Genomic DNA, 16,764 nt, shown 5'->3' with positions numbered 1-16,764 from the left:
ATTTTGTAGATCACACAGGACAGTCCCCAGGCTCCTCAGAGAGTGTGACTAGACCCTGGCATTTGGGAATTCCACTCTTCAAACTTTCCACATGTTACTCTATACTGGGACAGGGGCGTGGGAGATATGTCCCAAGCCTGGTCTGCAGAGGAGACCCAAGCTATGTACCAAGGTAGTTGTGGTGCCCACTAGGACTGCCATGGTGGTCTTGCCAGGAATGATGTACGAAAGTCTCCTGGGCTGAAGTGGGGTCCCACCTTGATGACAGGGGTAGACTCTTGGCTGGAACACCTGCAGGGCTCATGAGTCAGTAGTAACACACACAAGAATCACTCAGCCCTAGGCACTGCCCCCCACCCACCACCCCTCAGTGCTATGGTGCCCATTTCCTCCTGTCTTGCCTCTGGGCCCACTTTGGAAGTTCCCCATACCAAGGCCTTTCTGACTACCTGCTCCAGGTTCATCCTGCCCTCATCACACAGCCCAGAGCCCTGGCAGGCATGGATGCAGGGGAATTGCCCTATCTGATACCCCAGTACCAGGGTGGTGGAGACCAGGGTTGACTCAACTCTACCCAGCCCTCCTTCACCTCCTCCACTTGCACTGATGGCATTTACTGATGGCCCTGGGTGCCTACATACCATCCAGAAGAGGGTCCCGGTGGCCAGAGCGGCATACTGCTCAATAGTGGACAGGACACTGAAGATGAGGCAGACCAGAACAATCAGGAAGCTGTGAGGACAGGGGACATATGGTCAGTGCCTGGTCCAGCTGCCCTGCCACCGCCCTCCTCCCCGACACCCCACATGCAAGATCTTTAGTGCTAGCAACTCCAAGTATACCTCAGTTAGTGCATTCACACATTAGGGTACATAGGATGGAAGCCACTGACCATCATGAGGACTGACCCCAGCTTGGTGTCTCAGTGTACATAGACCTTGAAAATGCCATACTCTGTGACGACCCCATCCCATCCCAAGATCATCTGTCACTTGACTGCTCTGGACCAGCAGCCAATCCACAGAAATGTCACATAGCCTTGTGGCCGTGGCCATGACCATGGGGAGGCAGACAATGGGTCAGGGTCTCCTAGGAGGCTTGGTGGTCCAGCCTCAGAGTGTCCAAGAACCTTGGTGTACAACTGAAGTTCAAAAAAGCCATTTTTAGACACTGGGGGCCCTTCATACCCAGGAGTTCAGAAGGGTACATTCCCTCAGTTAATGGGGAGACCTAAGAAAAAAGGGCCAAGCACAGCCAGCGCCTGTACCCTGAGGGCACCCAGAAGGCACAGCTATCACACGGAGGCCATGGTTTCCACCTGCTCTGATTCCAAGGGCACTGAAAGATAAGTCTCTCTTCCACTGAACTTCCCATCCCTGGGTGTCACCATCCAATGTGGCCTTCAAAGTTTCTCCCACTTGAGGGACAAGGTAGCAGAAAGAGAGATGCTGAGGGGGATGCTCCAAAGACTCTGTATGCCATCATGGCAGATTCTTGGGGATCAGAATGGAAGTGGGGAACTGACACATTGTCCCAGGGTTACAAGAGGGGAAGACAAGCCATACACAGAGACATCCGGGCCCCAGCACAGACCCCCGCCCACATCAAGGAATTCTTCTACCAATCCCATATCCCGTTTTCTCAGTAAGACCCAGGCCACCAGCCTCAACCTCCCAGAGCCACAGAGTTTCCTGAGTGAGGCACAGCTCAGATCTCCCGCACCTCGCAAGACTGAGTCCATCCAATCCTGGCCGCTGGAGCCACCACTAGAGGCCTGGAGGACTGACAGAGCCAAGGGCCTCACTTGCTACCAACTGCCCCCTTTCCACCTGCCCTGCCAGGTCAAAGCCTCCCCCATGACAGACACTTCATTTGTTGTGACCGCTTGCTCTCCCATGCAGAGAACATCCCAGTCTCCTCTTTACCCCAGCCCAGATGCCCACTCCACCTTCATCTCCCCTACATCATGCCTAGTGTGATACAGCAGTGGACCTAGTCCTGGCTCCTGGTCCCCCCTTCCAGGTCTTGAGGACCTGCTGCCACTGCCCTACCTGGAGGCAAGGACTCAGGCTCCTACAAAGTGGTCCCATCTCATGTGCTCTGTCCCCCTGTGCCACCTCAATCACAACACTTGAGGCGAAGCATCTCTGCCAAGCCCTAGTTTCTGCAGTCACCCCCAGTCAGTGAGCGTCTTTGGAACAAGTGCCTAGCATAGGACCTGGTATACAGAGATTTCAATACCCCAACATATACACACCTCCATTCAATACTTTTGCACCTATGGTAACCTCGTGTCACGATAGGCAATAGCTTCAGCTGGCACTGATCCCTGGCCACCATCCACCCCAGGATGCTCACCTGGAGCACACATCTGATTTTGCCCTGAAAGAACCCCTGAGTGGGCTTCAGCCCTTGCCACTCCACAGACTGAGGCCTTCTCTCCCACCATGCATTCCTCACAGGCCTAGAGCTCTGGATGTAGCCAATCTCTAACACCTTGGCACCCAGTGCTGCTACCAGAGACTGTTTTCTCTCATCCATTCTCTACATTGCCTCAGCCTTGAGGACCCTCCCAGGGCAACACAATAGGACACCAGGTCCTCCTAGGTCCCCCAGTTGTGTTCCTCCTGGCCAGCAGTAACCATGCTGATTGTTATACCCATGTCTGACCCCTGACTGTAACTGTATGGCATTGACCATGAAAGGCTCTGTGAGATGAACCAGCCACATGGGTCATCAGGAAGCCTTGGCTCCTACGGGCACAGCAAACACTGGGCGAGGTGAGCACCTCTCTGCTGCCCATCCACAGGTTAGACCTTCATTTAGGCCTGCTGGAGAGGTCTGGCTCTTCGTCATGGATTCCCAAGTGCTTCTTGAGGCCCTGAGGCCTTTGCGGACTCAGTTCCTCTCTGGCTAGGTTCTCTTCTCAGAGTGATTCATCACACAGTGGGGCCTCACTAATCCTGGGTGTGAGTTGTTTTGACTTGCAACAGGCAGGGAAGTGGGACTGGGTTCATCCCTCAACAACAGAAAGTAGAATAGCTGCCCCACCCCCAGACCATTGGTTACACATGGAGCGTGAAGAGGGACCAGCATGAAGAGACACAGCCCCTTCTGGCCGCCCCTCCACAGTGAAAAAGCCAAGCAGCCCCCACTTCAGATTCCCCATTGACCCAATAGGAGCTTAGAGACACTCTCTCGTAGAGCTGCAGTTGACAGCACAGTACATACCTCAGGGGCTCAACACTTAGAACTGAGGTGGTAACTTTATCCCACGGTCTTTGAGAAGCCCCCAAACTCCTGGTGTCACCACACATGATAAAAACCTCCTGCTACCCTGAGCACCTTAAGGCCCAATGTCAAGAAATCTTCTCAGGGCACTATGTGGCCAGGTCCACTAACTTATCACCTGACCAAGGCTTGACAGAGAGTACCACCAGTCCCACAAGAACCTCACAGGTCACAGTGCTACCGTGCTGGAATCCAGCTATTTCTGAGGTTCCTGGGGATCTTTAGGTCACTCAAGTTGAGCCATGGAGGTGACAATGATGTTGTTCTTAATGGAATTTTGATTCTTTCACTATTAGGGTAACAACTAAGTCTTTCAAACCCTGTAAGGTAGCCTTGGCTCCAAGATGGGATACAATAGCTACAGAACTTGAAAATCAGAGAGCTTATATGTAGCAAGGGAGTAAAGACCTTCAAATAGGCTATGGAAGGAGGAATGGCTGCCATGGGCCACTCTGCCCATGACTGCAAGAAGCTCAGGACCCCAGGAGGGCAGCAGCAATTGCAGCCTGTGGGTAGAAAATTCCAACAGCCTGGAAGAGGTATCAAAACAAGGGGGCTGTGTGGAAGGCCCCTTACTCTCTGACTACTCCCACCTGGCAGTAGGAAAGGTCTGGACACACAGATCAACCCCAGGGTAGGGGTGCAGAACAGCTAAGTGCCCAGTGCAGACAGAAAACCACCTCGGCTCCAGACAGGTGGCAGAGGCTAGGTGACACACCCACCACAACTAGCCCAAGCTGACCCGCCCAGGAACCTTGAGGTTGGGGACAATGGTGGCAATCTGCCCCCACGTGCTGGCTGCCTTTTACCTTCAAGTATTCCGAAAGCTAAACAGTTCTTCAAATATTTGAACACATTGTGCTGCCCGAGAAAGGGTTATACGGCATAGTTTACTTTTTATCTACTCCCGATAAAATGAATATTATCTTATTTGCTACTTTATCTGTTCCTGTCCTGGGTGGGGCTGGCAGCCTCAGAAAGACCACACCAAGGGTCTCTGCCTTTGGGGGAGCTCACAGGCCAGCTACCCCCTCCCTTCCTGCCTTTATAGGACAGCCACCATCCCTCTACCTTACCTTTGTTACCCCAGAACCCCAAGATCAGGCCATCAATCATAAGATGCCCTCTCCACTTTGCCTACCAGGAGCAAGGCAAACTAAGGCCCAGGAAAATGCCTGTGTCCCTGAACACAAACTAGCATGTTCCTAAGAGTGTTCACTGTGCAGGGTATGAAACAGGGGGTTCCTGGAAACAATAGACTGCTTTTTCTACTTGCTCTAAATCAACTCATCAGCCGTGACCGCAGCCCAGCCCTGAGGGACGGCCAATACCTTATCGGACATCACTTCAATATCTCTGTGCCCAGGTGCCCTGGGAACACAGAACACGGCATCCAGCCAGCACCACGTGGCTGCCCCAGCAGGAGGCATAAGGGTACAAGGGACAGGGACATGCACAAGCCAGTTATGGCAAATTGGGGCTATGACTCAGATCTCCTCCAAACATACCAGGTCCCTGGCCAGTAGCTGATCCATGAGAAGCCAGGGCTGGGCTTAGAACCCTGGGTACCAGACCCACACAGCATAGGCCTGATAGTGATACTGTCCCCAGTCCACAGCCCTTCATCATCCCATTGTGAAGGGCTATGCTCTAGATACACACATGGTCTGTTCCAGAAAGATTAACCTGCAGCCTAGCCATCATCAAATCCCCAGGACCTAAAATGTAACACCGAAACATCTCAGGAGGCCCTGAGTCATTATATCTGCATGCATGATAATAGCATAAAGTGCCCTGAAAGTATTGTTAGTTTGGGGGGGGGGTTGGAAATGTCATACACAAAAAGTCACTAGGCATGGGTGGACCTTGAAGACACTTGTTGAGATAAGCCAGGGATGAGAGGACACATACTTCAGGATGCTTCTCTTCAGAGGCCCCTGGAGTTACCAGATCTGCAGAGACAGAATTGGGAGCCAGGGGTTGGGAACAGTTCCAGTCTAGAAAGATGAAAGTTCTGGAGATGGGAACAGCCACACATTCTATGAGTGAGCTTCATACTTCTGACAGAAGCACACAGACACAGTCAGCACCTGTGCTTCACCATGACTAAAATAGATTTAAGAAAGAAAACCAGGGCCTGGAGAGATGGATCCATGGCTAAGAGCACTTGTTGCTCTTCCAGAGGACCAGAGTTTCAGTTCCCAGCACCCATGTTGGGTGGCTCACAACTGCCTTTAACTCCAGCTTCGGGGGACCAGATACTCTTATTTGACATCTCTGGGTGCACCCATGCACGCATGAGACATGCACATCCAAATTACAAAAGAAAACCAGGCAAATCGCTTTGACAATGGAACATGAGCTGGTCAAACACACAGGCCACGGGCTGTAGCTGAAGCTATCAACATTCAAAGGCCCCCTGGGGATGGCTCCCCACAGACCAATAAATAAATGCTCAGTGGGTTTCTTGGCAGAACTAAAAACCTAAAGGTACAATGAGCTTTTGTATGCATAACACCCCACAGACTAAATTCTGATGGATGAGCCCCAAGCCACGTCTAAGGGAGTGTGCTAGTGTTCCCTAGGGAGTTCCTTGGAGAGATTCCAATCTACCCCCCCCCCAAATATGCTGCCTGGGAAGGGAAGCCTAGAGGGGGACCCTGCTCACTCACTGCCCACCACCCACCCTCATCATTGCCTAGACTCCCAGCTGCCTGGCTTCAGGCTGGACGTGGACATGGTCCAGGATACTGGACTTTCAGAGGAGACAGCTTGTTTAAGGTTATTCCAGGAAGGATCAGCACATAGGATAGTACCAACAGCAAATATCAGTTGGATAGAGTTGGCAGGGATTGGAAGACTTCAAGGCTACTGCTTGGTTATGACAGCCCCTCCCACATGCTGCTCAGGGTGGAGCCTGGGCCCAGCCACCTCCAGAAGGTACACATCTCAGTGCATGCTGAAGGCCCAACATGTGCCCGAGGCTGGGCATAATATAATGTCCCTTATTGAAGCTCTGAGTAGGAGTCCCAGAGTGAGCAGTGCCAGGTGAGTGATGGCTGGTCTCAGGCTTAGGCCATCTATATGTCTTCAGAAGTCCCCTGGACTGGGGACAACAAGAGACAGTCTCCTGCAGGGAGACTAAGGCCCAGAGGTCAGCCTCATGTTCTGTTTCTCCGGAGCCATCCACTTTGTTTTGGAAATAAATCTCTCATTGGGGCATGGGGCTTGCCAATTAGACTAGGCTGGCTGCCAGCAAGCCCGATGTAGGATGCATACAAGGCCACATGGACAGTAAGCTCAACCTGGCTACTCGGGCCACAGTGCTCAGAATGGGGGAGCCACCCCATCCCACATGTTGTCCTCCATCTGAATGGACACTTCCTTCTCTCTCAGATCCCATTGGGCACCTTCTGGGAAGAGAGTCTAGCTTGGCTTGGGGTGTACCAACTACCCCATGATGGTTGCACATCCTCAGCAGTAAGAGCTTTTTCTACACGAGGTCACACCAGCTTCAGGAGGAGGGGGGTTTGGGAGTCATCCTCTAACCTACATCAAGTTGCCCATCAACAGTGATTCTCAAAAGATCATGAATTCTTGGTCAAGAGATCAGCATCGAAATCAGGTTCTGGTGCCAGGGAAACCACAGGCTTACAGCTGGTTCAAACTGCTATGGGGCTGATAAGCAAAAAGAAATCTTACAAGGTTTTAAATAAGTCCATCATTCTGCGTGGGGCCCCACTCATACCTGTGTTTGGCCACACAATGCCTGCGAGCTGTAGGTGGGAGATGCTGTATATGAAAGCTAGGGAGACCCAGAGACCAGGTGTACAGTCCCTATACCTCAGCCCTGTACACTGTCAGCCCTACCTGCTTCACTGAGGTGCCTGCTCTCAGTCTGAAGCCTTTGCCTATGGACAGGGCTCCCAGGCCTGAGATCACACTGGCTCTAGACCTTTTTAGGCCTGGCTCAGGACCTAGTTCATTTCATTACAAGGTTCTGGTAGGAAATACCATCTGCAGTGACCTTACCTGCTGGGAGGTAAGATTTCCAACCCATTGTCTCAGAGCCCCTTAATGTGCTGGTCTGGCAACTGCAGATCCACCAGGAGATTAACCCTGCCCAGCATTGAGGTCTGCCTTGCCTCCCCAACATCAGATGACACTCTCTCCAGGATCTGGCCCAGAAACCCCAGGAAAGCAGAGCATCTGCCTGACTCTGCAGAGTTCCCAAGTCTTCTGCCCACACACTTCCTCCAGGGCCATGAAGTAGGTACCTCCAGCGCACGCTAGTGCACCCTGTGCCCCAGACAGCATTCTCAGGCATCTGAGAGTCCGGAGAAATGAATATCCCAGGTATCTGTGTCTGGCTCCCTCCCACCCACTGATTTCCAGAAAATCTCCCTTACTAGTAGAGAAGCCCTTAGTGCCCAGCGGGGTCCCATTGGCTGGCACTCCTTTAGAAAGCCCAGCATCAGGTCAAAGACAGTGTACGGAGTTTGCTGACTAACTGAGCAACTGTTAAGCTGAGAGGAAGTCTCAGGCCCTCTTCCAGGGGAGCCCAGTTGGCTGCCTGCTCTGCCTCTCCAGCTGAGCCAAGCCCTTCACAGCCTCTGACTTGGGTCAGTGCAAGACACAGGGTTGAGCCTATAACTGTTGCTGGCCAAGCTATCGGCACAGGTCATGAGTAGATGAGTGTCCTCAGTGGCTGTCTCCATTTGGCAGATGTAAGGATGGCAGGAGAACAGTGTCATATACACGGCTAAGCACAAGGCCTGATTGCTCAGCTGTCCCACCTTTGCCCCTCTGAAGCCTGTAGAAGAGGCCACCAGGCCACCAAAGAGAGGCAATGAAACTTCATAGCCACCCTCTATTCAGCTACGCTAATTAGCAACAAGAACACACGGTTTCCATTTTGGAGTCCCTGCCCAGGACCCAGTGTCCCCCAGCACCCAGAGCAACACCTGACATTGGACCTGTCCTCCCAGTAACACTCCCGTGTGGGACCCACAGAACCTTGCCCCACCCCCACCCCCGCCAAGCCACATGGCAAGCAAAGCAGCATGCCCAAGCTTAGGTCCTATCTTGATAACACATGTCCACAGCTCACCTTTTACTTTACCCCAGAACTTAGAATCCTAAACTTACTCCAGCAGAGTCCCCAAGAATAGTCGGGAGTGTTACCCTGCTGTCACTGATATGCCTCTTGGGGAGCATCTTGGTACTTCTTTTCAGGCTTAGTATGAGGATAGATAAAGACCATCCTTGGCAAAAGGTTAGTCAACCATATGTACTATCATTTGAAACCTTTATTGGAGGCCAAGGAGATCAATAAAGTACTTGGTCCACATGTCTGAGTCTAACCCTCAGAACCCAAATTAAAAAAAGCTGGGCATGGTGACAGGTACCTGTAATCCCAGCACTGGAGAGGTAGAGACAGGCAGGTCCTTGGGGCTCAGTGGCCAGCTAGTTTAGCCTAACCAGCAAGCCTTGGGCCAACAAAAAGATCCTGCCTCGAAAATTAAGATTGACAACAGAAGAGGGACTATTGGGGTTGATCGTTGGTCTCACACACACACACATACACACCTCTTTGGAGCACTAGAGGGCTAGGATGGGGGTTGGAGGGGTTGTGCTCAGATAGTGTGAGCACAGCAGAAAGGCTGGAGCACTGGCCAAGGCTGGAGGAAGAGCTGGGGGCACTGCAGCCCCTCCGGGTTAGTGGCCGTATCTGAGGCTTGGGGAACCTGTGGTGGACAATGCATTGACCTCTGTCTCAGAGCAAGCCTGCAATGGTCTGGTGGAGAATATGTGTCTAAAGGTCTGCAGCCTCGTGGAATCCACCACTAGATCAGACATACATGACTGCTATGTCACAAACCACAGCACCTGGCTGAAGCAGCTGGCTCTCAGTCCGAAGGGCCCCTGGGGCTACCCCAGCTGGATAGCATATGTGGAGCCAGGACTCAGGAATTCAGTTGGCAAATAGTGCACAACAGATCAGGGCTCTCTGAGGAGCATGTGTGCAGCCACGGGGCCCCCCACAGGATATGAACCAGGGGCCTCAGATATGGGAAGGTGGAAATGAGCCAAATAGGAACTCATGTTTTCCTGTCAACTCAGCATGTGCCTAAAGGTGGTCGGTCTGTCCTTTATTTGAAGGACTGAAAAGGGAGGGAAGATCAGCAAGGGTCTGTGCCCTTCCTAAAGTCGCACAGCACTAAGCAGTCAGTGAAAAACAGGGCACAAAGCATAGGTCTCCACCCACCCACCCACCTCGAAACCTCCAGGAAAGGTGCACCCCTGGGGGAGCCAGGAGCCAGGATTGGGGAAGGCAGAGGAGCCAGGAGGCCTGGTGGGAGTAAGTGGTCTATCCCAAGGTCTCAGAGCCCAGAGCTGAGGAGAGAACCAATGGCCTGTGAGTATGAAGGCATGCCACTCTTCCAGGGAGCAGAGATGCCAGGCCCAGTCACTACTAGAGTGTTACATCCCTGGGCAGTTGGCCACGCCCAGCTTTGCTCCCCTAGGCCCCATGATAAGATGCCTTAGAGACTATATTTAGAATGTGTGGTAGGGACAGGCTTGCACGGCAGGCACATGCTTGTCGTGGATTGTTCGCTGAAGACACCCATGGTTCTCCAGCATGAGGTGGGGTCACGCACAGTCTGTGTCTCTTAGAGATGTCTCCACACAGGACTGCTCTGGCCCAGCAGGCTCCTCAGGCTCAGGCCTCCCTGGAGAAAGTGGGCACTGCTTACTCGGGAGTAGCAGGTGGTTCACTGGGTTGACACATCCCCACAGACAGACAGACAGACACCTCCGTATGTCTACATTCTCGTAGTTCAGCCATATTTGGGAAATTCCTTCATTACATCAAGTTCAAGTCTTTCTTGCTCTCTTCTGGGCCCCATTCTAGAGATTTTTAAGGAATCCCTATCCACCAAGCTATTGTGCAATGTATGAGCCTCAGTTTCCCCACGGGGTGAAAACACATCCAGGCTGCTTACTATGTCTGCGCTCAGTCGAGGGCAACTGTCATCAGATAGACCCCCTTGTTCTATGGCACTCAACCCCAGTAACACGTCAATATTCTAACAGAGCCCTGGGCTCTGAGACTACAGTCTTCACAAGATGTCACCAAGGGCTTGTGGCCAATATCCCTGGCAGAAGCTTGTTCTGGTCCCACTGTCTTCTCTGGTACAAACCTCCAATGATGTGACCAAAGAGTGTGACCTTGACAAGGGAGAGCTGAGTTTTGCATATGAGAGTGAACCAAGAACAGAGAGTTGACTAGATGAACAAGGGTAACCTATCTCTTCCTCCAGGAACAGGTAGCCATAGCTATCTCTGTAGGGTTTGGGCACTGTCACCCTCTGAAGGAGTGCAGGGTGGTCCCTAACATCCCTCTACATGGGAGGACCACAGACCTGGAACAGGCAATGCTTCTAGCTAGGCAGGGTCCCTCACACACACACACCCCGCCCAAGGCATGGTGGTAGAAGGCTTGAGGGGGGGGAGGTGTTAGGGGGTGGAGACTGATGAAGAGGGCACGGGCTAGTGTGGATCACTGGGCTCCGTTAGGACAGATTGGGTGAGTGGCTCTCCCAACCTGCACCCTCAATGCAGATCTGCTTGCTACCAGAAGCCCCATACTCCAGGACTTTCTTGATCACCCGACCTGGAATTTTTCCTATGCAGGAGTTAAAGTGACACTCAGATAAGCTGACAGCAGAGGGCGCCAGTGAGGAAAAAACAGGGACCAAACAGTGGCAGCCTGCAATGGGTCACTCAGAGGAGAGACAATCACAAGGGAGCAATTGAACTACAGACCAGTCAGCTCCCCAGAGTTACTTTGTAAAGCCTTGGGGGGGGGGACATCTTAGTAGTAGTAATGGTGGTCCCACAGAAACCACTGGGCAGCAGACAGTGTGCTTAGTGTGACAGTATGGAGACCAGGTCTAGTCTTTGCTCTACCTTGAGAAACTGAGCCCGGAGGTCAGCTGGGGAGGCAATCTACCCTAAATGCTCTCATGCCAGCCAAGGTATGACATCTAATTTTGTCTCAAAACCTCAGCCTAGAGCTCCATGGTTGTAGATGGATAAGCTTGAAGCGGACCTCACCCAACCAGCAGAATGCAGAAGACCAGTACCAAGGCTTCTGGGAAAAGGAAAAGGTAACATGGCCTGCAGACTAGACACCCAGTAGAGCTCTTGGCCACCTTCAGAATGTAGCTTTGCTGGCCCCACTGTCCTGTGAGTTGATTCATTATAATGAGCTCAGAATTCCCATTTATGCAAAATATCAACACACGGACCAGACACTGAGATGAGTTTCATGGGCACAAGGGAGGCTATAGAAGCAAGGTGTCCTGCTCATAGCCCACTCATCCTAACCCCACTGGTCCAAAGCCTGGGATTCCCCCAAAGCCCAACAGGCTTGTGTTGGAACAGATGGCCTGGCAGGAGGTTCTGGCAGAAGGTCATAACCATGCACACCCGTGTCCACCCAGCTTTGGCCAAGCATTTGGCACTGATGTGGGGAGTCACCTGGCAGGCCAGCTTCCTGCCAAGGCTCAGGGAGGAGAGGTGCCAGAGCAGAGAATGAAATAGACAGAATCACATCTTAGGAGCAGCTTCTGGTAAGGTCTCTGTGAGGACCGAGTACATGTGCTGGATACAGGTGGCTTACTACTCCTGGGCACTGGGAGCCCTGTCTGTCACTTCCACTTGGTAGACCCTGACCTTGATGTTGTATGAGTGATCTTGGTGCTCTGGTTGGAGGTGTCCTGGAGTCATACACTGGGACCAAGAGGGAACATCCTGGATCCCTGCAGCCATGTCTCATGACACTTGATGGCCTCAAACTTACTCAGCTCTGTGGCTCTATCCCTGAGGGACCCTTGATGTAGGTGGGTCTTCTTTCTATGTGTTGCTTTCATTGGTTAATGGATAAAGAAACTGCTTGGCCTGATAGGTCAGAACATAGGTGGGTGGAGTAGACAGAACAGAATGCTGCAAAGAAGGAAAGTGAGGCAGACGCCATAGCTCTCCTCTCCAAAATGGACACAGGTTAGAATCTTCCCAGTAAGCCACCACTTCGTGGTGCTACACAGATTATTAGAAATAGGTTAATCAAGATGTGAGAATTAACCAATAAGAGGCTGGAACTAATGGGCCTGGCAGTGTTTAAATGAATATAGTTTCCATGTAATTATTTCGGGTGTAAAGCTAGCCAGTGGTCGGAAGCCGGGCTGCGGGAAGCGGCCTGCAGCTCCTTCTACAGACCCTCCCTCTCACTAAGGGCCAGTCAGGCTGGAGGCCCCAGGGAAGCCACAGGTCTCTTCCTGAGCTAGGAATCTCAGCCTCCTGGGACCCTCACTCAGTGCCATCTACTTCCTGGAGCCCTACTCTGATTGCCCAAGTGACCTGAACCAAGGAAAGCCTCTGATGACAAAACAAGGTGGTCACATGCGCTTCAGTGCAGCCTCACCATGCACACAGCCCCAGGCAGCAGCTCATCAATGGCACTGTTCTTCTAGGGCTCAGACAAGACTTAAGCTCTTGGCAAGTGGCTGTACAACTGATCACAAGACAGAAGGCTTTGGGATTGGGTGGGACAGTGCCCCAGTCTGTCTCATGCTGCACCCATGCAACATCTCACAAGGATGGGGCTTCCCTGTGGAAGTACAAGAGATGACAATGAGCAGGACACAGGGATGGGTGACAGAGATCTGAGGGGCCAGGGTGGAGGACAGGAATGGAAGGGACAGGACATGGGAGATCACAAATGTTAAAGGAGATACACAGTTTCCCTGGGTACCCATCATGGAAATACCACCCATCTGATGCGGTCTCCCAAGTCTAACTAACCCCAAGCTGCTCTCTGCACAGCCACGGATACCCCTGGGAGTCAGTCAGGCCATACCCACAGTCCTGTCCACCTGCCTGCCCCTCCACTCACAGGCCAAGCCAGGTGAGAACTAGACTGCAGGTTCCCTAGACATCAGCAATGTCCTGTACCAGCCGCATTACCCCCTGCTGTTGCCCCATTCTAGTCCTGCTCTCAGCAGCCATCCAACCCAGCCATAGCTCCTCCACTAGGACCCTGGCAGTGTTGCCTCTAGGGGACCAAGAGTTCACTGCATGGAGGGAATAAGATCTTTCCCACCTTTGACCTCAGCTCATGCTCAAGGGCTGAACACAACAGCTGGGTACTAAGGCAGGGGAAGGGAACCTGGCAGAGCCCTAAGGAGGAGAAACAGGATCCGCAATGGGCATGCCTAGGCCACATGCTAGAGGTCAGCAGCCATACAGCTAGGCTCCAAATGACACTCTCAAACACAAACTCCCAGGGACTGGAGGAAGTCCCTGAGCAGTCCAAGGCCTTTTGTGCCCCCAGCAGGTTAGATATATACAGTACCCAGGGTCACTGCATTGGGGCACATCCGTGAACTTTTACATTCCTGAGGCCCAGATGACAATGTATGGAGGGGCTGATTGCACTGAGTGGCGTTGCCCTGGAAGGACCCCGCAGGCACATGGCAGATACTGAACCCTGGTGTTTTCCATCATCACATGGGGTAAGATCTAGAGAAGCCTCTGGAGGCTCCTCTCAGGAAGCCATCCCACTTCCTCCTCCTCTGGCTGGCCAGGACACACTTCACTTCCTGAGCCTCTTCCTCGGCTACCACGCTCTGCTCTGACCTGTGCCCTCTCTAGGGAAACCCGAGTATCCTTCATGGGTCTTGGCTCTCCCCCTGCATTGAACTGAGAGTGAGGCCAGGCGTGCTACACATCAGGGCCTCCTCCCTGACTCTGAGGCTCTGTGGGCTTCCAAAGGCTTGCCAGGCTGGCCCTTCACAGGCTGGCCCTTAGACACCAAGCCTTCAAAGTGAGGGATGTCTAGTGTATCTGGCAGTGGGGAGTGACTGGTCTCCCAGGGCAGGAGTGGGGCAGTGGCTTAGTGATAGCCACCGTGGGCAGAGCTCCTTCATGCTGAGTGTCATCCTACATGGGAGCTCTGGCCACAGGGTCCCATGGCCAGTGTACTAAATGATACTTATCCGGCCCCCAGACTTCCTAGGCCATGAAGTGCCCAAGACGTAGCCAGAGAGGACCCTGCTTATGCAGAGGCTGCCCAGAGGGGATGGCTGGGCTTGGTCAAGCTATCCTAACTCTGCAAAGGTTGTGGAGACAGGTGTCATTCTGTATCATGTTTTCACTTCACAGTGCCTTCTGGTAGTGCTGTGGCTTTAGAAGGAAAGGCACAGGCCTAACCCTACCTGTCAGACCTGGTCCCAACCCTTCTCAAGGGCCAATGAGAAACTCAAGCCTTAGTGCACCCTAGCTGTCCCCACCCAGAAGTCACCTACTGTGTGCACAATGCAGGCTCTAGAGATGCAACAACAGACAAAACAGACGCAGGAAACTGGGAGGGAAGAAAAACTAATAACCTGATAGGAAAAACTCAAGGTGAGGTCACAGTGACCAGTGGGTCAGAGAGGCCAAGGTCACTGTGAATAGTAGGTCAGGGAGAACAAGGGAGGTCGTGTGAGTGGTGGGCCAGTTGACCTTATTGGGTAGCAATGTTGAAGCTGGGTCAGAAGAGCTGGAGACAGGTGCTCCAGGTAGAATTAATTGCGAAGGCCCTGAACATGGCTCAGCATGAACAAAGCCTAGGGACCAGGGTAGCAAGAACAAGTGATGGGGGAGGACAGCCCCTCATAACAGGGCCAGAGGAAGTCAGACAGAAGGCAGGAGACTTTCACAGGCCAAGGAAGCACAGGGGAGCCTGGTAGGCTCTGCAGATGGCTGTCATTCAACAGAGTACCTAAGCTGCATCCCAGAGAACTGCAAGTGGGAAGAAGGGTGGGACAGCTCAGTAGCATCGTACCTCCATGGACACCATCCATAAAGAACAGAGAAAACACATCAGCCACAGTGTGGGGTGCTGGGATGCATCAGAGAGCACACTGCAGTGATCGTCTTTAGGAACCCCTAAAGCCTGCCCTATGTCACCTTCCTTAGGACCCTCCAGGACCCCTGCCTACACCTGCCACCTTAAATGTAGCCAGTGGCTGCCAGGCTCCCTTCAGGGAGCCCTTTCTTTCCTGCTTCTTGAAGGCCCTGAGCCAGTAGCTGATGGGGCAAAGGAAGTGTGTGAGGCTAAAGAAAAAAAAAAAAAGGGACCTGGTAAGATGGTGAGGCCAAAATGGCAACACCTCCACCACATATGGGAGCTCTCCATGTCACCCCCTTGTACGAGTGGGAACTGCTACTTCCTGCCTGGTGTCTGGAATAGCTAGGCATATCCCCTGTACAGGACCTGGCCTCCCTTAAGCTGAGGAGCAAGTCTCCTCCTCAGGTCACTGACCCCCGTGCTCAGGGACCCAGCATTCCTGCTACAGATCAGTTTGGGCCAGACGACAGTATTTGCAAGGCTAGGAATCCTAAGCACCAGAGACCCTGATCCTAAACATGGAATAAAGGAAAGGCTATAACTGGGGTAGGGACTTTGGGTTCTCATCAATTCCATTCACCAAGACAAACTGGTGAACACACGCTGTTAAAATAAAAACCTAGTGTGGCTCAGGGGATAAAGCACTTGCTGTACAAGGATGAAGACCAAAGTTCAAACCCCTGCACAGCCATGTATATATTCAGACCATGTATGCCTGTAATCCTAGCACTGGGGAGGCATAGACAGGTGGGATTCTGGAGCTCCCTGGCCAGCTGATCAAACTGAACAGGTGAGTTCAAAGTTCATGAGAAACCATGTATCAAAAGAATAAGGTGGCATTGATGTCAACCTCTGACCTACACACACACACACACACACACACACACACACACAGGAATATATATATATGCACATACACAACAAACAAAATAAAAATAAAAGCCTTTGGTGCTTACTCTGTCTTCCAAGCTATGCTCCCCCTAGTACAAGGGCAGTCCCTCTCTAGGAACCCCCAAATCTCCCATTAGAAGCTTCCCAGACTGCTGCTTAAAACCCCTCTGGGGACATGGTTCACAGCCACTAATGCTGTGTATCTTGCTCCATGACCCTCTGCCTACTGCAGCTCTGCCTTCTTGGTCCCTGACTATGAGTGTGTTCCAGGCATGTACTGGGGTATACACTGAACAAGCAACCTTCCTCAGCCCTTCTCAAGCCCTGTAGGAAACCAGGAAAATGATGGTCATTCTCCTTACAACCCCCTGCTCAACTCTCTTGTACATCAGTCTCTGTACTGGAAGCCAGGAGGGCCAGGGCCATCTTCTAGTGTCCTGGAGGCTCTCTAGAAAAGACTCAAGTCACACTTACTCTGTGGAGTCATCTTACTTGCCTCCCCAGCCATCTTCTTCCTCTCTCTAACATACAGGTCATTTATCCCAGGACCCACAGCCATTCCTGTGTGGGACACTGAGCCCAAACTGCTTCAGATCCCTAGTACAGTCTTCAAGGATGCTCTG

The 16,764-nt window shown here is 52.3% G+C and overlaps 1 protein-coding gene across 1 annotated transcript in view; it reads right to left on the bottom strand.

Moving 5' to 3' along the window:
* Kcnq1 (potassium voltage-gated channel subfamily Q member 1) overlaps positions 1-16,764 on the bottom strand; it is a 322,854-nt gene that overhangs the window by 279,045 nt on the left and 27,045 nt on the right. Inside the window, exon 2 of the mRNA XM_050136686.1 lies at positions 642-732. Coding sequence (XP_049992643.1) covers positions 642-732 — 91 coding nt within the window. The remainder of the gene's footprint in view (positions 1-641; positions 733-16,764) is intronic.

This window comes from Alexandromys fortis, unplaced genomic scaffold (genome assembly GCF_014885135.2).
Source record: "Alexandromys fortis isolate MF-2015 unplaced genomic scaffold, M_Fortis_MF-2015_v1.1 scaffold_3, whole genome shotgun sequence".
NCBI classification, from domain to species: domain Eukaryota; kingdom Metazoa; phylum Chordata; class Mammalia; order Rodentia; family Cricetidae; genus Alexandromys; species Alexandromys fortis.
This window is presented reverse-complemented; position numbering and strand designations above follow the sequence as displayed.